The sequence below is a fragment of the Gopherus flavomarginatus genome, chromosome 2, assembly GCF_025201925.1.
Source record: "Gopherus flavomarginatus isolate rGopFla2 chromosome 2, rGopFla2.mat.asm, whole genome shotgun sequence".
In the NCBI taxonomy this organism is placed as follows: Eukaryota; Metazoa; Chordata; order Testudines; family Testudinidae; genus Gopherus; species Gopherus flavomarginatus.
Window position 1 is genome coordinate 247,929,326 of NC_066618.1, and position 26,656 is coordinate 247,955,981.

At 44.2% G+C, this 26,656-nt stretch overlaps 1 protein-coding gene across 1 annotated transcript in view; it reads right to left on the reverse strand.

Moving 5' to 3' along the window:
- Window positions 1-26,656, reverse strand: part of LOC127045203 (coiled-coil domain-containing protein 18-like) — a 61,780-nt gene that overhangs the window by 29,184 nt on the left and 5,940 nt on the right. The window contains exons 3-4 of the mRNA XM_050941045.1: window positions 16,235-16,325; window positions 7,065-7,142 (exon numbers count right to left, since the gene is read on the reverse strand). Coding sequence (XP_050797002.1) covers window positions 7,065-7,142; window positions 16,235-16,325 — 169 coding nt within the window. The remainder of the gene's footprint in view (window positions 1-7,064; window positions 7,143-16,234; window positions 16,326-26,656) is intronic.

Sequence of the window (26,656 nt, forward strand, 5' to 3'; positions counted from 1 at the left end):
ACCTTATAGACTAACAGATGTTTTGGAGCATGAGCTTTCGTGGGTGAATACCCACTTCCTCAGATGCATGTAGTGGAAATTTCCAGCGGCAGGTATATATATGCTAGCAAGCAAGCTAGAGATAACGAGGTCAGTTCAATCAGGGAGGATGAGGCCCTGTTCTAGCAGTTGAGGTGTGAAAACCAAGAGAGGAGAAACTGGTTCTGTAGTTGGCAAGCCATTCACAGTCCACTGGCCATCACATACAGCCCCCAGCTAAAACCCCTCCAACACATCATCAAGGAACTACAACCCATCCTGGACAATGATCCCACACTTTCACAGGCCTTGGGTGGCAGGCCAGTCCTTGCCCACAGACAACCTGCCAACCAGAAACATATTCTCACCAGTAACTGCACACCGCACCATAGTAACTCTAGCTCAGGAACCAATCCATGCAACAAACCTCGATGCCAACTCTGCCCACATATCTACACCAGCGACACCATCACAGGACCTAACCAGATCAGCCACACCATCACTGGTTCATTCACCGGCACATCCACCAATGTAATATACGCCATCATATGCCAGCAATGCCCCGCTGCTATGTACATCGGCCAAACTGGACAGTCTCTACGGAAAAGGATAAATGGACACAAATCAGACATTAGGAATGGCAATATACAAAAACCTGTAGGAGAGCACTTCAACCTCCCTGGCCACACTATAGCAGACCTTAAGGTGGCCATCCTGCAGCAAAAAAACTTCAGGACCAGACTTCAAAGAGAAACTGCTGAGTTTCAGTTCATCTGCAAATTTGACACCATCAGCTCAGGATTGAACCAAGACTGTGAATGGCTTGCCAACTACAGAACCAGTTTCTCCTCTCTTGGTTTTCACACCTCAACTGCTAGAACAAGGCCTCATCCTCCCTGATTGAACTGACCTTGTTATCTCTAGCTTGCTTGCTAGCATATATATACCTGCCCCTGGAAATTTCCACTACATGCATCTGAGGACGTAAGTATTCACCCACGAAAGCTCATGCTCCAAAACGTCTGTTAGTCTATAAGGTGCCACCGGATTCTTTGCTGCTTTTACAGATCCAGACTAACACGGCTACCCCTCTGATACTTAAATATCACTATCTTCCCTTTTTCCTGTTCAGGTTATAAAGAAACATCTTTATCAATAAAGACAAAGGTCAACAATGTGATTAAATTCAGACTAAGGCCTCCACTTACGCAGGTGCAGTCCTATTGATTTGCCTCACGTGCTTAATTTTATGCATGGTTTAAAGTGTACTTTTCTTAGGGGAAAGGACTGATGATGTCAGTGCTACCGTGTTCTAAGAGCTCATGATAATGACAGTTCAAGTTTCAATTCCAGTTTTTGTTGTAGTTAAATTTAGTAGGGTAAGTTAAATCTATTGCAGAGATGTTTAGAGTACTTGTGTCAGCTAGTATTTCCTGCTAAGTATCCTGCCCCAACCTCAAACAAAAATGTCAATGTTCATGAAATGAAACAGATGCATTTCAAAATAGGAGATTTAAAGAATTTTTGAAGTACTGTACTACTTAATCATAAAACTCAAGATGTATCACTTTAACAAAATCAAGAAATAACAAGAGTGTGGGTCTTTGTCCCTTAAGGCTCAGCGCCACTAAAGGACTTCGGCATTGCAATGCTGAGTGGTGGAGCCTAACTTTTAGATGCCTAGAAAATCGCAGGAGTATACTGTAATCCACAAAGCCTGGTTAGGCACCTAGGCTCCCTATGCAGTGAACCGGGAGAGAAAGGCACCTTAGAATGAGATCAACGACAGCTAGCACACCTAGTGGTAAACGGCTCAAGCTAGCCAGAGGAAGATAGGGCTGGATTAATCTTTTGTGGGCCCCAGCACCTGGACTATGACCCTGCCCCTGTTCCACCTGTGCTTTGCCCCAAGGCCCTTTCCCTGAGGCCAGGTCCCATCTCGGCCTCTTTCTCAGCCCCTTCCCACCCCCACCCCCCCGGCACAGCCTACTACTCACACAAGAGGGAGGAGGTGAAGAGCAAGCAGGGGCCAAGCAACAGTCAGGGTCTTGGAGGGAAGAGATGCCATTGTAAATCTGGTATTGAAGGGAGATGCTGTGCTAGGATATGTGCTGTGGAGGGAGTGGCTGGGCCAGACTTGAGTGGCACTACAACCCTGTACATCAGGTTGCAATGCTACTCAGTTTGGGACCCCTCTCAAACATGGGGCTTAGGGCAAACTGCTTTTTCGCATGCCTTCTTCCCTGCCCTCCCCAGGTGACCATAAGTTCAGGCTTCAGGGAGGTGCCTTTCTCTGCTAGTGACCCATGAATGGAAACCCACTGTCTGGAGTTAGATCCCTTAGATACCTAAGCACTTTTTTTGTGGGAATTAGTTCAGCATCTGCCTGACACCACAGAAAATAGCAGTGGTGGTGGCGCCAGTTGGTACTGCCACCCATTTTATCACTCTTAGCCCAGTGATTAGCGTACTCACCTGGGATCAGGCATAGAGTCAATGTTAGTTAGGTCAACGTAGTGTCAGTGTAGACCAGGGTAGGCAACCTATGGCACGTGAGCTAATTTTCAGTGGCGCTCACGCTGCCGAGGTCCTGGCCACTGCTCTGAGGGGCTCTGCATTTTAATTTAATTGAAGCTTCTTAAACATTTTAAAAACTTTTTACTTTACATACAACAATAGTTTAGTTACATTATAGACTTATGGAAAGATCTAAAAACGTTAAAATGAATTACTGGCACTTGAAACCTTAAAATTAGAGTGAATAAATGAAGACTTGACACGCCACTTCTGAGAGGTTGCCAACCCCTGGTGTAGAGACACTGTTGCTTACATTGACTGTTTCTGGCTTTCAGAAGCAGTCCCTCACTGATAGTACAATCAGTACAAGTGCTCCTGATGAGGACACTCACCACTGACAAAGAGCAAAGTGTAGACACAGCCAAGCAATGTAATTAGTGTGACGGCTGTATGCTGATGTAAGTTAGGTCAACTTAATTTTATAGTGTAGACATGCCCTTAGACTGAAAACTTAGGCACTGTGTGAGTTGAGGCACCTACAGTTTGGTCGGAGTTTTGTGGATGGCAGCAGAGCCAAAACTAGGTCATAGGTATTTAAGCCTGAGACTCAGGTGCCTAAATACCTTGGTGGATCCAAGCCCAAGGGCCCACAGTAGGGAATCCATAAATTTGGCCAATCTGCACCTTTGATCTCTCTACTGCAGTTTTCTCAAATGTAGAACAGGCATAATACATACTTTGACAGGTGTATTGAGGCTTAATTGATGATTGTAAAGTGCTTTGAGACCCTGCAATGGAAGGCTCTGTACATGGATCAAGTATTATAATAAAAACTGCTAATGTAAAGAGATTAAATGATGCAGTGTGGTGGTGCCTGAGGTAATCCAAATCCTCGGATGGGTTACAAGAGAAACAGTAGTAGTCTCCTGCTAGGTCCTCATTTATATCATAAATTCATGTTCACCACACAGTTCGGCACAACTGGCAGAAATGATGGCGCAAGATGCAGGTCTGGAATATCAGGATTGTTGCAAGTAAGACAAGGCTAGAAGTCAGGAGCCCCTGAGTTCTAACCTTGTCTCTGGCATGGGCTCACTGTGTGGCCTTCAGAAAGTCACTTAAACTCTCTCCTTCTGTAAAGTGGGGCTAGTAATACTTACAATCATCTACCTCACAGGTCTGTTGTTGTGAAGAGTAACTAGCATCTGCTAGCTCTCTGTGAAGGTGTGTTCTAGCACCAGCAAGTAAGGAGCAGATAGTCCTGCATGGGGAAGTTTGCACAGTGCCTACCTAGACTATGCCTGGCTCAAATCAGTGGCTTTTCTTTTTTCACTTTCATGATATTCATTCACGCATTTTAAAAACAGAAACAAAACAAAAAACCCTTCTGCTTTTAAAAACAACCCCTCAAAATTCTCTAACGCTTTGGCATTAAGTTCTTTATTTGTTTACTTTAGTGATGGTTCCATGTTCTACTTCTCTCCACTTTCTCCCCATTCTTTTCCTAAGACCTCTAAATTGCCTTTTCAGTTTTTTCAGACTCAATATTTTTTTATATTACTTTTCAGTCTGAGAAAAATCTGATACCATTGCAACTAGTTGTTTCTATAGGTAATTATAACTACATCAGTACTGTATTGGAAGCTAGTCTAATCTCTCAGGATCTTTTTTCTAAATAGGCTTGACCGAACATTGAAATAGCCATCAGTGACATGTTTATGGGAGTTCCTTAGGAAAATCCATATTTAATATCTTCATGTAATCTAATTATTTTGATAAGAGGCTGGAAAGAGATTCTGCCACTGAAAGTTATGGACAGTTCTTGTCAGTGTCAGCATCAGCCGTTTACTGTACACTTCCCCGTTTATCTTCATGCTCTCCATCTAATTTGCAGGGAAGATGAGCTGCATGCAAGTATAAAGTTGATGCTTCAGACTAAAAAGCAAACTGACTGACTGCTGGGAATCAGTCTTGCAACACAGACTATAACTTTAACTGGGATAGGCCCAAAGGGGCACCTGCTACCCTTTTGCAGAAATGTCTAGTACGAGCAGATGTCTAAGCAAATATATATGAAGCAGGCAGAAAGAGCACAAAATGATTGTGTGACGGAATGCATCCCTGCACTTGCACCTTATACACTATTGTGATAATCACTGGACAAAATATGCCTTAAGGTATTGTTTGAAAACTAATAATTTGCTGGTCAGTAACATGGTGAAATGAACGTAGCGGCATTATGTGCAAAGTTATGAACATATACTTCAGTCATGATTTCAGTTTGTTTACCAGACACAGCTGGAGATTGGGTAAACCTATTTCTCAAAGACAAAAGCCAAGTTGATGCCTCTAGCCAGGTGTCATCAACACTGATGGTCTATCACCTATCAAGTGGCCATCCTTTGGTAAGGAAAGGGAGAAGGAACAAACAGATCAGCATCTTGGCAAACAGCATAAAACCTCTCCCTCACCAACCTCCGTGTCTCCTTGCTCTCACCTGGAAAGCACTTTATCTAGGGGTAACTCTCAGGAAAATGCATTTCAAAGGGTGACTGAACTATAAAAGTGAGGGGCAAAACCACCAGCAGTTCTTTCTCTCTATCCATCACTTTTTTTCCAGCTAAGAAAACAAGCCTCCCTCGCGTGCCCCTTCTCCCCCCCCCCAAAAAAAAAAAAAAGCATATGGACTTTGGGAATAGATCCTGGCCGGAGGGTTTGGTCAGCAATGTACTGAAAACATGTGGTGAGGGACTCCACCTTGAACTAAGTCTAGTTAAGAAAATATTTAATCTTTATTTTTCCTGTAACCATTTCTGAGTTTAATGGTTCATTACTTGTACTAACTTAAAATCTATCTTTATTGTAAAATCGCTCTGGCTTAACCAAGAGATCTTCAATGATCTGAAACTGAGTCCTACAAAAAGTGGAAACCTGATCAAAGTACAAAAGATGAATATAAAGAAATGCTTCAAGTGTGCCGGGACAAAATGAGATCAAACTAGCAAGAGACATAAAAGGTAACAAGGAAACATTCTACAAATATATTAGAAACAAGAGGAAGACGAAGGACAGGATAGGCCCATTATTCAATGAGAGGAGAAAAACATTAACAGAAAATGTGGAAATTACTTTTTTGTTTGTTTTTCACCAAAAAGGTCAACAGTGATTGGGCATCTAATAGAGCAAATGCCAGTGAAAATGAGGTAGAATCAGATGCTAAAATAGGGAAAGAAGTTAAAAATTACTTAGCCAAGTTAGAGGTCTTCAAGTCACCTTGCACCTAGGAACTGCAAGGACCTGGCAGCTGCTTCTGGGAGCCATGCAGAGGCAGGGAGCCTGCTTTATTCCCCCCCCGCCCCCCGGGTGTTCTGGTGGAAAACCAGATGCCTGGCAACCCTAGCTCAGGTACCACAGTAACAGAGAATCTGGGCCTAGGTATTTTTCAGCAAGTTCCTGAATCCTGCACTGGTACTTTATATGTCTGCATATGAAGACAAGGACAAAAGCTGCTCCTTAGGTGCTCCAGAAATGTCTGCCCCTATTTAAAAGCCACAGATGAAGGTATGGGGACCAATGTACCCAAGTTACAGCTGTTTAGGTGCTAGGTGATGCTAGGTTTTTAGCTGTAGTTGATACAGCTCTTGCATGAGCCACACTCATCATTACTTGGCTCCTGATTCCACCCCCTTTTCTGTTCTCTGTGGATGTCCTATACTGAATCTTGAATACTACAGACTTCTGAAGCAGAGCCAATATACAAGATTGTCCCCTGGCTGGTGGTAACACGCTTCCATTTTGTAATATAAACAAGACCTCTCCATTCCATTCCTGAATCATGCCAAAGCATTGCACAAGTCAGAGCCATTGTCAAAACATAGTTAGGGGCCCATTTGCACTCTAAAATGGAATCATGCTGTAACAACGTTCCTGAATGGAGTGAGTTGCTGTAAGGGGCCATCTATGAATTATATAACGTGTTAGGAGGAAGGTGAGTCCTTAATTCTGCATGTTTGTTTCAGTGTTACAAAGTATTCCAGGGGTGGATTGGTCTTGGAAAAATTACCCAAAAATGTGGTACATAATTTTTCCCCTTTGCACTTCAGAGGCGAGGAGGGAGTGAATTTTCCTAGTGTTTGGTCTAAGGGAGAGGATATTCAGCATGTGCACACTGGTCAGTATCTTTATTTTCAAATTCTTTATAGATTAGAACCTTTGTAACCAGACCTGTAGGAGCAATAACTGCTAACAGTTCCAGAGTAAGGAAGGCCTGTTAAGCTGGAGAGATGTAAGATGTGTGACTTGAGGTGACTGTACTGCCTGGTCAAACTGGTTGTGTGTGAGGGAGTCTGGGTGGAGGGGTGAGGCGAGATCTAGCTAGGGAAAGTACATTTGAAAGAAAAGGAGAAGGAGAGCTTGAGACAGCAAGATGCCAGCAGGAATGAAGAAGCAGATTAGTGAGCTGCATTCGGGTTGTATTTAAAAAGGGGATTTACTCTGGGAGTTAAGTCTAGACAACATTAGAAAACTACCTTTATCTTCTGCAACACTTTTTCCGCTTGAGTGCTGATTTTTGGCTGAATACTGGTAGCCTTTTTAGCCTGCTCTCTTGTTTACAATGTATGGTTAAGGAACAATTTGCTTAGATGGGCAGAAAACTAGACAGTAGTACAGTTTTAATGTTTCCAACATTCATGTGGTAACTGGGAGCATATTAGGAGTGACCTTCTCATTTGTTGCTAAAATTACTACATTCAGAATATGTATTGTAATTCTAGTGTGCCAGCCCACTGGCCTACCACTACACACACACACACACACACACACACACACACACACTCTGCCTGCCCCCTGGGAGCTCAGATTTTTAGATAATATGCAACGAGAGTATGGCCAACTCCCAGGAGTTTTATTGCAGGTTTCGTTACAGATGGTGTGTTTTTTCTTGAAGCTGCAGCTGCTAGAATCAACCGATCTCATGACTCTCACCTTTCCTTTTAAAAAAAAAAAAAATTCTAGCTCTCTCAATTGCGGACGAATCTTGAAAATATGACCCGGGATCACCCTGAAGGCTTAGAGCAGAAGGCAAATAAAAAGAACCTAAATAGTGTGCATAGCAAATCTATGGCCAAAAAGACTTTTTTTCTTCTTTTTTTTTTTTAAACTCTGTTTGGAGTTGGAAATACTGCAACAAGTGAATAAACAAATGAGGGTGGAGGGAGGGAGTCATGGAGGACAAGCTAATGCAGAGACAGGTTGTTAATATAAATTAGTAGTCATAGTGATCTTGGTTGCAGGTGGTTGCTTGTTTGTGTAGTGCCGCATTATAGCGACTTGAAAGCATCATTTTGCATGGTTACTGGAACTCCTATTTGAGAATATTTATCCGAACATTTTATACATCCAAGATTCGGCATTAGCTACTCTGATAAATTCTTGAACATAAAAATATAAAAACTGCAGATTGTGTTTTAAAGCTGTACTCTTCCTTTTTTGTGTGTAACATCATCTGCCATTTTTAGTGTTTGGGTCCACTCCTGTGCCATCTACAGTATTGCCAACCTGAAGCATTCAAAATGAGGCAGGCTCCCCAAAATTGAGAAAGTATTTTTTAAATCTTGTGATTTTTTTTAAGCCAAACTTTTTACTGAGCATTTAAGAGACATATTTTCAGCTTTCCTCCACAACCATGAGTGCTAGAAACCTTTTTTAAAACAAACAAGCAAACAAACCCCATCTGAGACTCTCAGATAATGATTCCAGGAACTGGGGCTTTAACGAAAAATATAAAAAAGACCAAATATTGCAACAGACTTGTGATAAAACTGTGAGTTACTAACACTAGTAAATTCTCTGACCCTAAGTTTTTTTTAACCATCTTAAGCAACTTTGAAAGCAGACTTTAGCAAAGCTAGTCATGAAATTTCACAGTATTACCTTATGTGTATTTCTTATTTTAGCATTATATGTACCATTTCAAATAAATTCACAATGGTAAGTTAGGCCAGACAATATCACACAACTGAGGAAAGTATTAAACAGATATCTAATTTACTGACCTGCTTCTATTAACCATTAAGGACATCATAACTGTACATACACTTAAGTCAATTGATTAGGTTTGGCAGGACTGGGGCCTAAAAGATGACACTAATATGGGGATGTATCTGAAATGACACTGAAGGCAGGTCTACACTTAAAATGCTACATCTGCGCAGCTGTAGTGCTTAAGTGACAACGCTTCCATCTGCATAGTTAATCCACCTCCCCGAGAAGCGGTAGCTATGTTGATGAGATAAGGTCTCCCATCGACATAGTGCTGTCTACGTGGGATTTAGGTTGATACAACTTTGTAACCCAGGGTGTGGATTTTTCACACCCCAGACTGACTTCATTATACTGATTGTAGGTATGTAGTGTACAGTTGGCCTCAGAACTTGAGTGTTTAAGGGGACAATGACAGGATGATGATCTTCATAATTCATCCACCTTAATAGTTATCCCAAGTCTCTTACCTCAAGGATTTACAATAATCAATTTTTAAAAACTGATTTTTGGTGAAGTGCTAAACTTAAAAAGCAAATCCTCCACTCCCCATTCAGTGAGAGATGCAGACTGTGCACGCACTGATTTGTTCACAACAGGATGGGTTTGTTCTTTTAAATGTGCAGTTGCAGTGAAGATTTTTTTTTAAGTTGCTGGAATTTAAGGTAAGAGCTGCTGTTTGAGACAAAGTAGGTTTATTTGATGGCTGGGCAATCTTGACAAAGAGACGTTGTGTTCTAAATAGTGTGCATAGCAAATCTGAATTTAGAATCCAAGCAGGTTTTATATCAAGGACTAGAAAACTATTTGATCTCTGCTAAGAAGTCACCACTACTGCCAAACCCAAGTGTTTAAAAATTCAGAGAATGGCTTCATCATGAGTGGGTTTTTTTTTTTAAATCAGGGGTTGCGGGGGGTGTGGAAGAAGAGTTTATTTGACTTCTGGGTTTTGAGCCTTTATAGTGCACTCAGGTCAGATTTTCAATCTCATTTCCACAACCATGAGGCTAGAAAGTTGCCTTTGTTTAGGAAAGCTGAGATTCTGATGTAATCACTTCTTCCCTGGAACGGAAGCTTCCAATAAAACATCAAGTATTGTGAGAGATGGCAACATTGTCAAATAAAGCTGTTCCAGCTGAGGAGTTCTTATCTCCAGAGCTAAACTTGGTCTTCTTATTTTTCTTGGAGGGGCTGGATCAAAGTGGAACTAAGCTTGGAGGTCTTAGCTACACTGTGGCATTACTCCATGTGACAAAGTTCCTCCTCTACCTTGGTGGGTCCTACGCTTATTGGCAGATTTGCTCATCTCAATGATCTTCCCCGCAGTCTGGATCAACTCCTCCTGTGTCTGATCAGGAGTTGGGAGGTTTGGGGGGAACCCGGGCCCACGCTCTACTCTGGGTTCCAGCCCAGGGCCCTGTGGATTGCAGCTGTCTATAGTACCTCTTGTAACAGCTGTACAACAGTTACAACTCCCTGGGCTACTTCCCCATGGCCTCCTCCAAACACCTCCTTTATCCTCACCACAGGACCTTCCTCCTGGTGTCTGATAACACTTGTACTCCGTAGTCCTCCAGCAGCACGCCCTCTCACTCTCAGCTCCTTGTGCCTCTTGCTCCTAGCTCCTCACATGCACTTCCTCTCCTCTGGCTCCTCCCTCCCTGACTGGAGTGAGCTCCTTTTTAAACCCAGGTGCCCTGATTAGCCTGCCTTGATTGGCTTCAGGTGTTCTAATCAGCCTGTCTGCCTTAATTGGTTCTAGCAGGTTCCTGATTACTCCAGTGCAGCCCCTGCTCTAGTCACTCAGGGAACAGAAAACTTCTCAGCCAGTGACTAGTATATTTGCCCTCTACCAGACTCCTGCACCACACTGGCTTAGGTCTGTCACATCCAGTTTCAGCTGTTAATGGCATGCTTACCCGAAATGGTTGACGCTGAGCCACCTATTCAGCACCGGTGCCTGCTTTTGTGGCACGCACGTAAGGAGTACAGAGGCACCACCTGTTCCCCCATGTCCCACAAAGGGAAATGAGAGTGTGGGAGGCCTGGACAGACCCTTTGCAGCTTGGTGTCTTTCACACTTGCGGAAAATGTTTTGCTTTCCCTGATCTGCCCCGCACACCTCATTTGAGATTCCTAGTTTCCCTTAAGTCATTGTTAGAAGCTAAAGCTCCACAGTGGAGCACAGAGTGCAGTGCCTTGTTTTAAACTGTTTCAGACATGCACTTTATTTTGCAAGGAGGAAGTTCACCCCTATGGAGAAGGGCCAGCACAAGATCTATGCACCTCATGAGTCCTTCAGAGGCTGTTTTGAGACCTTAAGTGGCATTGAGGAGGTGCATTAGGCCTTTGGCATATAGGGGTGTATTTTACCCCTTCATGTGATCTTAAATAGTGTGTTTTTAAAAAGAGCCTTGTAGGTGCATCAGCACTCCCTATGGTATAGTCCCCCCTCTAACTTTAACAAATACTCGCTATGCTGACTTTATTCAGAATGTGTACAGCCTCCCTTGTGCAGGTAAAGGTGCAGGAAGGAGGACCTGCTAAAACAGCTGTGTGGCTTTTGTTTTGCCACATCGACTCTGCAGATCAGGGAGCGGGTGTGGTTGGGGATCATTGCCTTAGCAGGGGAAAACCCTGCAGCAATCTGCACCTATCCCCACCCCCACATCTGCCCTCCTCCCACTAGCTGGCCGCCTGGGCGTGCAGATCCCCTTGAGGGTGTAGCAAAGCCAAAAAAGGGAACTTTCTGATGCCCAGAGCAAATAATATGCCTGTTTTCAAGGGAAATGTGCCAAGTAGAACAGCTGTTTCCTGACTTCTCCTCCCTCTCTGGTGAGCAGTCAGGTGCAGATGAGCTCTTGTGTTGTGGTGGAACAGAGGTTGCAGGGCCAGCTCCAGGCACCAGTGAAGGAAGCAAGTGCTCGGGGCAGCCCATGGAAGGGGGCGGCACATTGAGGTCTTCGGTGGCAATTTGGCGGTGGATCCCTCAGACCCTCTCGGAGGGAAGGACCAGCCGCCAAATTGCCGCAGAAGAATGAAGCGGCGTGGCAAAGCTGCCACCAAAGTGCCGCTGATTGTGGATTTATCTTTTTTCCCCACTTCATTGCTTGGGGCAGCAATAAAGCTGGAGTCGGTGCTGAGAGGTTGAAAGTATCTATGTGGTAGTGGGGACCACAGGTGCCAGCTTTGTGGGTGCTCCAGTTCTGGAGCACCTACAGAAAAATAATAGTGAGTGCTCAGCAGCCACCGGCCAAACAGCTGTTTGGTGGGCTCTGCCAATTAGCTCTCCCCCTCCCTCCTTGTGCCTCCTGTCCACTACAGATCAGCTGTTCAGCAGTGGGCAGGAAGCACTGGGATGTAGAGGGAGGAGCGGGGGTGGGAAGAGGTGGAGCGAAGGCAGGGTGCTCAGGGGAGGGGGCGGTGTGGGGGGTGAGAAGAGGCAGGGTAGGGATAGAGCCTTGGGGGAGATGGTGGAGTAGGGACAGGAAGAGGCAGAGCAAGGGGGAAGGGGTGGAGTGAGGTGAGGCCTTGTGGTGGAGAGGGGGTTGGAGCACCCCCAGAGAAAGCTGAAAGTCAGCCCCTGTGGTGAGGGACAAACACTTCAGGCTTTTACCCTCTGTATAGTGCTCCTACCCATTTTCTACATGCGCTCTGATTTTTTTTCCCCTCCCCTCTCAATATGCAGCAGAAGGGAGCAAATGAGCCTCCAGAAATTATTTTTCCTGCAAGACTCCAGTTACAATAAATTCCAGCCAAGAGTGCATTTCTACTTTAAAAACAAAGACCTTAACAAGTGTACAGTAACACTATCCCTTCTTACAATAAGGACCTTGTGTCTAAGCTGACTGCTATTTCTTCTGCAAGTCTAATTAAATGTTCGGCCAAAACACAAACCCCAAGAAATAATTTTATTTTTCAGCCAGTTTTTGATAACTTTTCTTTAGTTATCATATGTAAAAACCTGATTCCTTAGTCTAGATTCTTAGGTAGGGACTGACTCTTGTAACTTCATGCATCTAAAACACCCATTTAAATCAATTGGATGAGCATGGAATGCAAGATCAGGTCCACACTCTTGATTTAAACCAGCTTAATTATTCTTCACTTGTGGGTGTGTGTAATTTTGCCCAATCAAACCTTGGCTATGTCTACACTTAAAACGCTGTCAAGTATCAGAGAGGTAGCCGTGTTAGTCTGGATCTGTAAAAGCAGCAAAGGGTCCTGTGGCACCTTATAGACTAACAGATGTTTTGGAGCATGAGCTTTCGTGGGTGAATACCCACTTTGTCAGATGCATGTCCTGCATGCATCTGACAAAGTGGGTATTCACCCACGAAAGCTCATGCTCCAAAACGTCTGTTAGTCTATAAGGTGCCACAGGACCCTTTGCTGCTTTTACTTAAAATGCTATAACTGCACTGATGTAGTGCTTCATTCGGACACTATCTACACTGACGGGTGGGGTTCTCTCATCTCTAGGTAATTTACCACCCTGAAGAGGTGGTAGGTAGATCAACAGAAGAATTCTTCTGTTAACCTAGCACTGTCTACATCAGTATTATGTTGGCTTAGCTCTGTCTCTAAAGGGTGTGGATTTTTATGCTGATGTAACTTTTCAGTGTAGACCGGCCCCTCATGTTGTGTAAGATGAATAGATAAAGTTTTCTTAGATCCCTGATTGATTTGATTTCAGAATCCTATTAGGGAGTAGGAAGAAGTGATGCAGTCATTCATTTCGTAGGCTGTCTGCACTACGAACTTCTGTCAACTCAAGTTACATCGGCATGCAGCCACCGCAGTTAGCATGTTGCTAGTGTGCATGTGTACTTGGCTCCTTGTGTCGATGGTGTGTGTTGTCACCAGGAGTACTTGGATTGGTGCAGAGTATGGTGCAACATATGTAGGCATCCCACTGTGCAACTTGCAACTGTCCCCAGTGCACTGTCTTTTGGGAAGTTTTGGCAATGCATGATGGGTACAAGCAAGGACTTTCTTTCCCAATTGGCACATTACCATTGGGGATGTGGAAATGCCAGAGGTGAAAGTAGGTTGGTACGGCGTACCGCTAAGAAGCTGGTACTGGCCCTTATGCAGCCGAAGTTAGTGCTGCCACAACAACACTTGACCGTCGCTGTTCCTTTTGCTCCCCGTCTGCTGCCCTGCCGGTAGGGACCCTACCAGCAGGGCCGCTGATGGGGCAGAGAGGGTGCAGAAGGGGCAATGACTTAAAGCACTGTAGCAGCATTTTATCATTGTTGCCTGTCCCCCCCCCCCCGGGTCACCGACGGAAGGTGGAGGGGGGGCAAAAGGGGCAGCTGCCCCTGGGCTAGCAATTTAAAAGTGCCCAGGGGTCCTGGCCACCACTGCCACAGTAGCAGCAGTGGCCGGAGAGCCGGGCCTTTAAATTGCTGTTGGAGCCCCAGGTGGCATGAGCCAGACAGCACGGAGGCCCAAGGTCCAGCCCCTTCTGGGGACCTGGAGCCAGGCCCCCGTACTGGTAAGTGTTTATTACTTTCTCCCGTGGGAAATGCTAATAGTAATCCTGGGGGACCCAGCCTATCCCTTGCTCCCCTGACTCATGAAGCTGTATGCCAACCAGCTCAACAGCACTACAGTCTTACTTCTGCTTGGGATTGCTTGTGCTTGGTGCCACAGCACCTGCCATGGTGAGTGTGACCTTTCAGGGCTTGGGGAAATGAAGAGGGAATTTCTCAGTTGAATGATTCTAATAGTACAGGGCAATGGGACTGAATTCTGGCACCCTTTTCCTCAGGAAGTGGGGATTTTAGCTGACATCTCACTCCTGAGGGTAACAGAGGCTGAGAGAGCACAGTTGCTGTTGGCATCCTGAGCCACCCAGACCCATATGCGTGGGTAGCAGGTATAATAGGCCAAGGTGCTGCCGCTGACCCGCTGCCAGACAACTGGGCTGAGGTGGCCCCGCCCGTACCCCAAGCCCCCCACAGCCTCCTCCACTCCACCTCCCATGAAGCTCCCCACTGCTCACCTCATCCCTCTTCCTTGGGACGGGGGAGTGAGGAGCGATGCAGAGAGCCAGCGGCCAGCTAACTGAGGATGCTCAGCCAGACGCTGGGGCTGGCGGTTTGGCGGTGGGAGGAGCTGGCGCTCAGGGAGGCTGCCAGCTCGGCCCGGTGCTGAGGCTGGCCTGACTCTGGCACCACTGGGGCTGGCCATCAGGGGGTGGGGCGGTGGCTCAGCATTGGGGCCAGCAGGCCCAGGCTCCTACAGTCAGGTGGGGGCCCTCAGGGCTTTTCCTTTTTGGGGAGGGGTTCAGGGATCCAGTGTGAGGGGGGCGGGGCCTTGGGCAGAACCTCCTCAAGGCAAGGGTTCATCTGCTGCCCATGCCCATATGCTGATCATCTGTGTACTGCAATTGTGCCTGCTGAAGTAACTGCTAAGTGACATGGGAAAGTGTCCTACTGTGGAGGAAGAAATAAGGCAGAAACTTTTGGCAGAGGACTGCAGACTCCCTGACTTGCAGCTTTTTGTAAAAGTGGCACATCTGTGGCTCAGCAGTGGATCGATTGTTGGTCTCCCTGGCCTTTGAGTATGCCTGATGCAGGTCCTCAGCTTTCATGTGGCACTGCTGCTGATCCCTGTCATACTCCTTCTCCTGCAGCCCCTGAGCAATCTTCTCCTAGATGTCTTGTCGACATTTCTACAGCTGGTTCATGGCTGTGCGGGCACAGCTTCTTCTCCCCATATGTGCAGGAGATCCATCCAATATCTCCTGACTATTTCATGCAGGAGTGCGGCTGGAGCATGTGCTGACATGATCAGTTGGCCAGTTGCACTCAACAATGGAAAGCTGCTAGATGTGCTCACCATGCCAGGCAACCGGGAAAAAGAATTTAAAAAGTTTGCAGGGTTTTAAAGCGGAGGGGGGGCGGCTTCTGGTCTCTGTGGCCCCCTGACAGTGCAATTCACTATGGTGACCAGAACAGGGGCATTGTGGGACAGCTGCTGGAGGACAGTTAGGGTTGACATAAGTAATGCAGTGTCTACACAGGCACGGTATTCACCTAAATACATCAACTATGGCTCTATGCTGCTTGGGGTGGTGGTGTTACTATGTTGGCGTAACAGGGAGCTTACAGTGGTAAGAGACCAATTTAAATGTAGAGACATGCACAGCTAGGTCGATGTAAGCTGTCTTGCCTCAGCCTAACTTTGTAGTGTAGACCAAGCCATAGTCTCCAAACAGGCAACTGAACTTTGCATCCAAGGCAAAAGTTCAATCTGACACAGAGGTTGTTAAAGTCTCTGCTATACTCCGTCCCCAGTGATGAGAAAGTCCTTTCCCTATAGAATTCAGTCTATCTTAGTTTGAGAATTAGAACATACATTTGATCCCTGCAGGTCTCCTGGATATCCTCCCAAATAAGGGGACTCTCACACACATTCCAAACAAGGAAGAATCATCCCTGGAGCACCACACAAAAGGAATCCTCTTCGTGTCCTACAGTAAATGAAATGATTCAACTCTGGGTTTTTTTCTAGCAGGAGAATTAAGTGCAGTTCCCCAAATGAATGCTGTAACATTCTGTAATTCTTTATCAGGTGCAATATGGTATTCTGTCAGAGAAAATAAATAGCTTTTTAAATAATAAAGTTCTGGTTTTGTTAAAGGATATAGAAATGATGTCTCAAGTTCCAGTAGGTAGACTTCTTTCTGTAGATTCTTTATGTACTCTGCCTCAATTGAACTCAGTGTGTCCATTTGTCTGCAGAGAGAGAAAGAAAAGCAAAGTTGAGGTGGTTTTTTTTGTTTGTTTGTTTTGTTGTTTTTTGTTACAAAGTATATTCCAATATGCTCTAGAGCAGTGGTGGGCAACCTGTGGCCTGCATGCAGTTGGTCAGGGTAATCCACTGGCGGGCTGCAAGATCGTTTGTTTACATTGGCCGTCTGCAGGCATAGACCCCCGCAGCTCCCAGTGGCCGCAGTTTGGCATTCCTGGCCAATGGGAGCTGCAGGAAGCGGCCACTGTTGGCAAGCTGCAGGTTGCCCATCAGTGGTCTAGAGGCTATACCCACAGTGGCATCTGTTTGTCGTTGCTCCTTTTGAAAATCAGCCTTCACCCCTATGAAAGTAACTGTCTCATGTATGGAAGCTGGCAAATAAATCTGTTACAAAAAACAGGAAGAAGGAGAAGTGTCTAATCTGCTTTTGTGCTACTGGTTCCTATTACTGAGTAATGGGCCCTCAGATGGCAATACAATCAACGCCAAAGACTCCTACATGCCTATGTCTTGTTTTGATTTAGTTCTTTAATAATTCTTGAGCCACTAGATGGAACAGATCTTACCTTTTGGTTTCAGCAAAGCAATAGTCTATTTTATCTTAACCTTAATACACAAGGTTGCAGTGGTCAGGACAAAAAAACTTGTGATGGGATCTGTATGAAAGTCTATATTTTCTGCCTTTTAGTTCTCACTTCAAAATAGATATAGATATATATCTATAGATATAGATGTAATTAGAGCTTCAGGTTCTATACTGACTGCAACTTCCAGTCTTAGTAAACTTTTTTATGACACTTCAATATTTATAGCATAAATTGAACATGTACTTCTGAGATCCATCTTTACTGATTTATTTTCAAATAAGCATTTTCCCACCTTGGATTAAAAAACAAACAAATTAAACCCTCCACCTTCTCCACTACCCAAATTCAAGAGCTGATTGGAACCAGCATGCAGGCCATTCACCTCTGTCTCAGGCTGAGAATGATGTTTCCTCTTAGGATATGTCTACACTCTAATTAAAAACTCATGGTTGGCCTTTGCCAACAGATTGGGCTCCTACCTCACAGAGACTAGAGTCTGGGGCATCTTCAGCACAATTAATAGCTCTGAGAGCCTGAGCCCTGTGAACCTGAGTCAGCAGGCAAGGGCCAGTCAAGGGTGTCTAATTGCAATGTAGAAATAAAGTCTGATTCAAGTTTATCTCCATTGTGGAAGTACAGAAAGAACTGACAGGGATTTGCAGGGGATGTTAATGCATGACAGTCTTTGTTAGCAAGAGTTAGGCTAACTGTAAACCTAATAACGTGAGATTTGTAGAAGTGAGGATTGTGTGAGGCGAGTGGAAAAGAACTGGGTGAGAAGTTGGTTTTTCGACCTTGCGTAGATAATACGAAACATAGACTGGAGTCTCATAAGTGAGAAAAACAAGATATCGGGATGACCTATGTATAAACAAAATGCAGCTGTTGCTTATTATTGTCTGTAACAAAAGTATAAATGCTGCTGTAATTGTTTACCTGTTGAGAGACCTGTCTAGGAAGGGGAGACCCTATGTCCTAGTGCACGCTTTCCCTGCTGTAGCTGCTAAACAGAATAAAGTATCTGACTCTGCTGCACCCAAACAAAAAGTGAGAACTGAGTTTTTCTCTGACAATCTGGGGGCTCGTCCGGGATGGCAATGCCTACTGAGACACAGGCAGCTGCTACAGATCGTTCCCCTTTGAACCCCATGGAGCCACAAGAGAGGTATGAGACCTTTTGAAATCTCTATTGGGGTATCAGAGGAGGACTGTCCGTGAGGCCTTCTGTCCCTGTTGAGCTTACGCCATCTGAATTTATTGACTGTGCAGCAAGATCAGATGCAGAGTGGTATTGGGGAACGGTTTTGCCACCCCCAACAGGGTTAGGTTGAAGCACTATTGGGGAACTGCTTGGTTGGCAAAGGTAATGCATAAGGAAATGCATTAGGAATGCACCGGTACTGAGGGGTTTTTTACCGCCCTGAGGGGTTGTTATACCGCCTCATGGTATTGGGTCCAGACGTAAGGTACAGATGCACCATGGTATTTGGAAATAAAGGCCTTGGGGGGGGGGGGGGGGATGTACACCAGTGTGAGTGACTGTTACCAGAAGACGTCCAGAGTACTCTGTGAAGCGAAAGCTCATGACCAGGACTACTCTAACGCAAGCCCAGTAACTAGAGGATCTTAGAAGATCCGACCCACGGTGGGCTGACTCGGCCTGGCATCGTCCGGCGAGGAAGCTACCTGGGTCTAGGAGCGTGTGTACCCATCTTTCCTCCCCCATTCCTTTCCGTGTGGGCTACTGACAGTCTGATCATCTCACTGGACGCAATCAGAGTAAGCGGCGCCGTCTCCCTGAGACTAGCCGACGCCCTTCGCTGAAGGGAGGTGTAGGAGGGTCGTGGCCATCCTCGTTAGCCTCTCCTGTGTGAGTACCCTGTAGGGAGAGACCCTTAGTTTATGTGCCGCTAGCATGGACAGGTCATCCCCCCCATGTGTGTGTGAGTGGAAAATGGGTGGAGGACAGTCTAAACATTCCACCTCACTCCCTAAGGGTACCCCATCTTATTTCATGTACGTACATTATGGTCCAACAACCTGCAGGTATTTAGGGAATTGGACTCTTTACACGCGTGAAAATCCATCTAAACAATGCCCACTAGAAGGTACCTTCAATCTAGATAAGATCATACATCTCAGAGGAGCTCTTAATCACCAAAAAAAGCCTCTGACACAGTGTGAGTAATTTGTCTATTGTGGAAAGGAACGGGTGAATTTGAAATTCAGCTTGGCCCAGGGATAAAGAGAGAGTTGCTCTGCGTTCAAGGTCAAGAATCATTGCAGACTATGCTAAGCACAAAGAAAAACTGCTTTCGGCCCCAGCTGGCTGTGGAAAAAAAAATATAGACAGAGGCAAACCAAAGGCAATACAAGTTACAGAACTGAAATTACATTTGCAAAGCTTAACTGTCCAGTGAGATCCAACAGTGTGCCTTTGTGACCCCAGAGCCAGTGTGGCTTGGTGACACTGGAGAAGCCACAGGCAGCTGACCTGGACTGAAATCTCTGAAAGAGACACTGAAGGAGATTCCAGGGTATAAAAGAACAGCCCTCCCAAGAGCAGAAACATGTTGTAAATTCTGGACAAGCTGCATACAGGATAATCTCCCATCCACCTCTTCCCCTTCTCTGAACATTATACACAGACATGGCCAGTCTGGATGTACATGTGTGAGTATGAAAATGGCTTAGGGCCTGTGGCATTAATGTTTTTTCTGAGTGATGTGGGAGCATTCCCAACACTCTCTGTTGTTTGTTTTATTATTTTATTAATGAAGCTTTAAAATTCAGTTATATGGTGTGTTTTCTTTATCTTCCCCCAACGCTCCTGTAGTGTCAGCCTGATCACCTGACACAAGGGATAGATTGATAACAGAAATTTGTCACAGTTTGGTGAGCAATTGGGAAGGGGGGAGCCCTGCAGAATTTACATCATCTATTTGTTTTACCCTTGTTGCTTTGTTTGCTTTGCTTGGTACTGTTGGTGTTATGTGTTGAGGACTGCATGATTAAAGATGTGCCCACTCTCAGCCGCAGTAAGTCTGAGAACTGGAGAGGGGTTTAGCATTCCTCTCTCCACCCTGGTTGACCAGGAAGGGTGGCAGGTGATCTACCCCAGTCATAGCAGGACTGGGCAATAGAGTAGTTGGAGAAAAGGGAAGAGATGTGTACTTGATAACTAGAATTGAGCAATTAAGAGCATAGATCATGAACCAGGCAGCAACTCAAACCTATGCCCAAGGCAAGTTGCAGGCCTTGAGACAGGACTTCCAGTTCGAAAAGGAAGCACTGGCTAAGCAAGTACCGGTCCTTCATGGACTTATCAAAATTTAACCATTTGTGCTCAGCATATGCTGTAACAGCAGTGTGTTTGCCACAAGAAGAAATTGAATGCACAGCCCAATGGGCTGTGCATTTTTGCCCAAGTGGCAAGCCTCACGAGGGAGGACTCGGGTAGTCCTGTGAGTAAGAATGTTTAAGGGAAGAGACCAGGAAGGATGGGGGCTAGTTGAGAAGCCCACCCTCCTAGCTAAACTGGTAGTGAGACAAGCCGGTGCCCATGGAAGGGACGGTTCAGCAAGAAAAGCAGGATCGGGCCCAGGCAGGCAGGCAACAGACAGAGAGATTGGAAAACAAGTTGGAAAATTTTGAGGTGTAGTGGAAGGAAGGAGTAAGTAAGTATAAGCATGGGGATTTCAAATACCCAGGACAGTACTTGAAATGGTGATTTGAGTTGATAAAAGTGGCTGTTGGGAGACAAGCAAGCGATTTAAGGAAGAAGTGAGAAGTTAACTCTGTAGTTGCTGGAGGGAACAGCAGTTGAACTTTGTAAAAATGCTAAAGAGGAAAGTTTTTGGTGTCTCTAAATGTTTGTAAATAAATTCAGGAAAAGATTATTAGATTGCAATCATTTGGCTATGAACAATTTAGTCGAATTAGCTAAAGAATGTATACAGTGCTATGTAATTGAAATCCTATTGTGTCTCTAAGGGGCACTATAAGAAGTGTTTTTTTTCTTTCAGATCACTGTGTGTTTGAAAGCAGGAGTTAGAAGTAAAAAGGCCATCAAAATTCTGGTAAAGTTAATTATGTCCCTTTTAAGGTAAGAATCTTTAAGCTGTGAATAGCTTTGGATCCAGAAGCAAGCCAGAGAGCATCTGTATTAATGCAAATTATCTAACTGATAAGGTAGGAGCCACTGAAACCTGGGCTGCCTATGAAACAAATACAAGAAAACATGGGGTAATCCCTCTGTTTTGCCTGAAATCAACAAGGGTATTTGTATATTTAAGCGATGATTGACTGCCCAGAAGGGTAGACCTCTGTTTTTTGTCTTTCAGATAATCAGAGAAAACTGATGCCAGCTGAACAGCATTTAACATACCATGCATTTACTGGCACAATATGAATTATGTTTTGTGTTCTATGTCTTCTCTTGTGGTGTTTGTCTTGTGGCCAGAATTGTTGTGTTTAATATTTTTATAGGATAGTCTAGTTTAAAATCAAACAGAAGGGCTAAATTAAAATGCAGATACTTGTTTTATTCAACTTGGATTACAAAGTGTTTGGATAAATCAGGAAAATGTGATATACTAAAGTCTAATACATTTCCTTAAGTAAGAAAAAGAAACTTCATTGGCCAAATCTTTTAATTGAAAATTGTTATTAAAATTTGCATACCAACAGTCTTTGGAAGCAAGGACATGAAAAGTTAACCCTCTCCCCATATTGTACATGGGATCCTTCTGGCTACCTCATATTTCTAGCCAGAGGGCTGGGGATGGTGGGAAGCTATTGGACACGAGAGGTTGTATTGAGTGAACTCCTCAAAGTGGGTGTTCTTGTCCTGGCTTGTTGCTCCAAAGCTCTGTAATAAGGTTATTTTAGTGGAAGCGTATATGTGGCATACATTGAATAATAAGACTAATGTACTGTATAATGGCAATGTTTATGTGTTCGTTGTTGGGAAAAAGTGTATGAGTGAAGAGTGGAAGTTTCCTTTGTAGGTTAAAAGAAGCCGAGAATGGAAGAAGGAAAAAGAACAGAATGAATTAACTGGAAAAAATAGCTAGCAAGCTCATGCTAAAGATAAGACACTGGCCCCATTCAAGGACACTGCTCACAGCTAAGACTTGGCAGACAACCACGAAAAGCGGGGGGGCTTGAATGTGCCCAAGCAGCTATGAGATCTGCAAAACACTGCCAGGCACTAATGAAGCGTGTTAGGTTTCTTTTCTCACAGGTGAAGAAGCGCTACCCAAAGACCCTAGCAGCCCTGCCACTCCTTGGAACCAGGAGACTGGATCTATGTAAAGGTCCACCAACGAAAGACTGCTTTGGCTCCGTGCTGGAAAGGTCCTTATCAAGTCCTGCTGACTACCAACACTGCTGTGAAGTGCCAAAGACTGACTGCCTGGACTCATGATTCTCACTGCAAAAAAGATCCCTCCACCTTGGGAGGATTCTCCTACTGATGATTAGCCTATTTCTCCTTCTAGCTCTGCTGTGTCTTCTGGACAGCAGGGAAAAAGGACAAGGTGAAGCGCTAGTAACCTCTCCCTCGTCCACTAACAGACCTACTATACCTTTGAATTTTTCTAGAAGAAGCAAAACCATTACAGGGTGATGTGCTGGTAACCTCTCCCCTATAGGATGCTGAACCACGACTGTTTCGGGAAAGAAGGAACACTCACTCCACGGAAATTGCCAAAGTTCAGGAATTCCTGACTAGAAAGGACATTAAAAACTGATCCTGGTGAAGAAATAAAGAATTATACACTGGCAGGAAGGAATTTGTGGGACCCAAGCTTGGGAATGTGATATTGATTGGATTTTGGCATTTATTCTTCAGGCTGCGCCCTGTGTTTTGGATAAATCCTTCAGCATGTATTGCTCTCTCTAATTGGATTTTAAATGACAAGTACCAAAGGCACTTTGTTGCTGTCATAAACAGATAGTTAAGGGTTAATGTCTCTTTTACCTGTAAAGGCTTAACAAACAGGGACCCAAACACCTAACCAGAGGACCAATCAGGAGACAAGATACTTTCAAATCCCGGTGGAGGGAAGCCTTTGGTAGTTTTTGGGTTTTGCTTTGTTCTCTCTAGGCTCTGAGAGTGACTACACATACCTACAGGCTCTCTAATCTTCTGTTCCAATTTTGTAAGTACAAAAGTAGAAAGACAGTTTAATCTTTTTAATTGTTTTCTGTATTTGCAACTGTGTATCTGGCTGGTAGAGTTTAATGTGTATTTGGGTGAAAGTATTTTAAATTGTATTTTTGCTGGAGAAAGCTTTCTTTCTATTATCTCTAAACTGAAAGACCCTGTAACTTTTTACCATCTAAATTGCAGAGATAGACTTTTTTTTTATTTTTTCTTTCTTTTTATTAAAAGTTTTGCTTTTAAGACCTGCCTGATTTTTCCCCCTTGTTGAGGCTCAAGGGAATTGAGTCTGTACTTAACAGGGAAGGAGAAGTGGGGGGGAGGATGGAATCCCTTTGTTTTAGATTCATGGAGCTTGAATCTGGATTGCCTCTGGGGGAACGTATCATTCCTCTCTATGTGATGATTCAAGGAATTGAATCACGATGATCTCCTAGTGTACCCAGGGCGGGAAAGATCTGGGAAGAGGTAAAGAGGGGGGAGGGAATGGTTTATTTCCCTTTGTTGTGAGACTCAAGGAATTTGGGTCTTGGGGTCCCCAGGGAAGGTTTGGGGAGACCAGAGTTATCAGGTACTCAGAATCCTGATTGGTGGCAGCCTATCAGATCTAAGCTGGTAATTAAGCTTAGGGGAATTCATGCTAGTACCCATATTTTGGACGCTAAGGTCCAGATTTGGGGATTATACTATGACAGTTGCCACTGCCCCTGCCATCTCCTCCATTATACTATTACTCCTGTAATACATCCAAATACAGACAATGCCATCTATTTCATAAAACCAATGGTCATGGCCCTCACACTTTAGTGATCTATTTAAAGATTGTTTGGAAAAAAAATGTTTAAAGTTCAGAATATCCCATATAAGCAAACAATTGAGTGGAGAATAAATGGATCAGTGGAAATAGAAATCTATGATATCATTACAAATGAACCCCAAGAATCTGTAATTGAAATTGATGGGTTCTATAGTGAAGTAGATATGCTGGCTATTCCTGGAATTTCTACTGTGTTACATGAAAGAGGCCCTTATTGTTATTTGGTCACCCAATTAGTGATTAATCAAACGAATACCCAAAGAGTTTGTTCTGCCACTGGAAATTTTACTTGTATTGAAACCATTCCAGTGACTAATAATGTAACCTGTACCTTATTGCAATACACCCCCTCCTATGCAATTAATGTTAATGCCTTTTGAAAGTACCTGAGAATAGTTAAATAACAGATGTGATGTAGTACTACACCAAAGAGTGATGTATTAGGATATCAATGGACTGTGATTAATACAACACTAGGGACTGTCAAATTTACATTGCCCTTATTCAGTTTCCAGATCACCTCTACATACCCAAATTGCTCACAAGGGGCTGCCATTAGATCAGCGCAACAGAGGGCCTGGGTTATTTCCTCTGGAAGAAGAGGGACTTGACCGGATCATTATGGGATGGGGCCAATAGTGCAGCAGCCATTTGGAATATTCTTAAAAACCAAGAACATGATGAGAAATTGGGCCAACTAGAAAAGGCCACTAGCCTTATTTCTGGAGCTCAGCTAACCCAAGTACAGGCTGGAGTTGGTGAGTTACATGTTATTTCCACCCTTAGTTCAATGACCCAGAAGTTGCTGACAGAGATGGTGTTGAATATCACTGAGGCTGGGAAGGCATTGCAGTGGGATCTAGTATGTTTAGAAATTCAGGGTTTCCTGAATGACCAGCTGATGGCCATTCAGAATGATGTTGAGCACCAGGCTTGGCCCACTGCCCTTACAGACACATCGGGAGTACCATCTGATCTGTGGTCATGGAGACATACTGGAGACTTTCTGGGTGGAAGTGTGGACATTCACAGTGCTCCTTCCAAGTGTATGGACCGGTTAGGGGGGTGTGGGCTCCCACATACCGAATCCTGCCGGGTCCATGGGGAGGATGCATGTGGGACTGGATTATTCACCGTGACATCTGGGAGATTAGACCACCTGGTATACCTAACTAATTTATAGTCAGTGCCCCTAGAATAACATCTGACATTTTGGATAGGAATAGGGAGTTAATGGACATTTTGACTGTTAGAACCCCCACAGCTTCAGTGTATCCGTACCTGAAGCCAGGAGAAATTGTCACTGTTCATGACTGCGTTATCTGGGAGGTATAGGACAAGGAACTATCCTGACAGGACACCTACTTTTTCAAGCTAATGATAGCTGTGTGTATGTTAAAACTACCACATTGCAAGATATACATTTAAATCTCATTACCACTGCAGGCAATCATATTGTTTACTGGCCTGCAGATAGAATTTTGCAAGTAGCCCTTAGTTTCCAGATACCCTTTAATTGGACCAGCTTAGTACCTGATCGATTTCAAAATTTGCTTTCATTGTTACCAGAGGTTCAAAGAATCTTTGAAACACAAGGGCAAATTCACATGCTTCAAAATATATATCAAGTTGAAAAGTATGCCTTTCATACAGCTTGTAGAATGTCTACTTTGTGTACTAAGTATGCTGTTTTGTGCTTTGTGACCAAAACTGTACAACAACCCCATCATATTATCATTATGGGAATGTTATTGCTTGTATTGCTGTTAGTTATCTTAGGATTATGTTGTTGTTGTAAAAGACGTAATGATAGTAATACCTTTCACGTCCATGCTAATCACACATTGTCATTACATCCAATCAAAACTTCTAAGGTTGAAACATCTGATGTAGAATCTGAAATCCATGGCTTAATGCAAATAGAGGTTTGAAAATATTTGTTGTACTAGAAGTATAAAAGTGGGGAGTGTGGAAGTACAGAAAGAACTGACAGGGATTTGTAGGGGATGTTAATACATGACCGTCTTTGTTAGCAAGAGTTAGGTTAACTGTAACCCTAATAACGCGAGATTTGTAGAAGCGAGGATTGTGTGAGGTGAGTGGAAAAGAACTGTGTGAGAAGTTGTTTTTCGACCTTGTGTAGATAATACGAAACGTAGACTGGAGTCGCTTAAGTGAGAAAAGCAAGATATCAGGATGACCTATGTATAAACAAAATGCAGCTGTTGCTTATTATTGTCTGTAACAAAAGTATAAATGCTGCTGTAATTGTTTACCTGTTGAGAGACCTATCTAGGAAGTGGAGACCCTATGTCCTAGTGCACGCTCTCCCTGCTGTAGCTGCTAAACAGAATAAAGTATCTGACTCTGCTGCACCCAAACAAAAAGTGAGAACTGAGTTTTTCTCCTACACCATCCTTCAGCAACCTGGAGTTCTCACACTTCTCAGATGGCAGTGTGCAGACAGCAGGAGCTCAATCAATCAATGACATAGATGGGAGGGGGGTGGGGTTGGTTTGAAGAAAATAAAATTCATGATATATGCCAAGCTGCTTCCTCTGCTGGGTTTTTGTAGGTCTCTTATTTCATGCCTTTCAAAAGCTATGACAGAGTCATGTGCCATGTCGGGCGTTAACAGTTCGAATGCTGTGCTAAGCAGTCAATGCTATTTGCAAGTTGTGATCTCCAGGACAGGGTGTTCTCTCAGCTGTGTTCATTCTTCTGAATCACTCCAGTCTGGTCTCA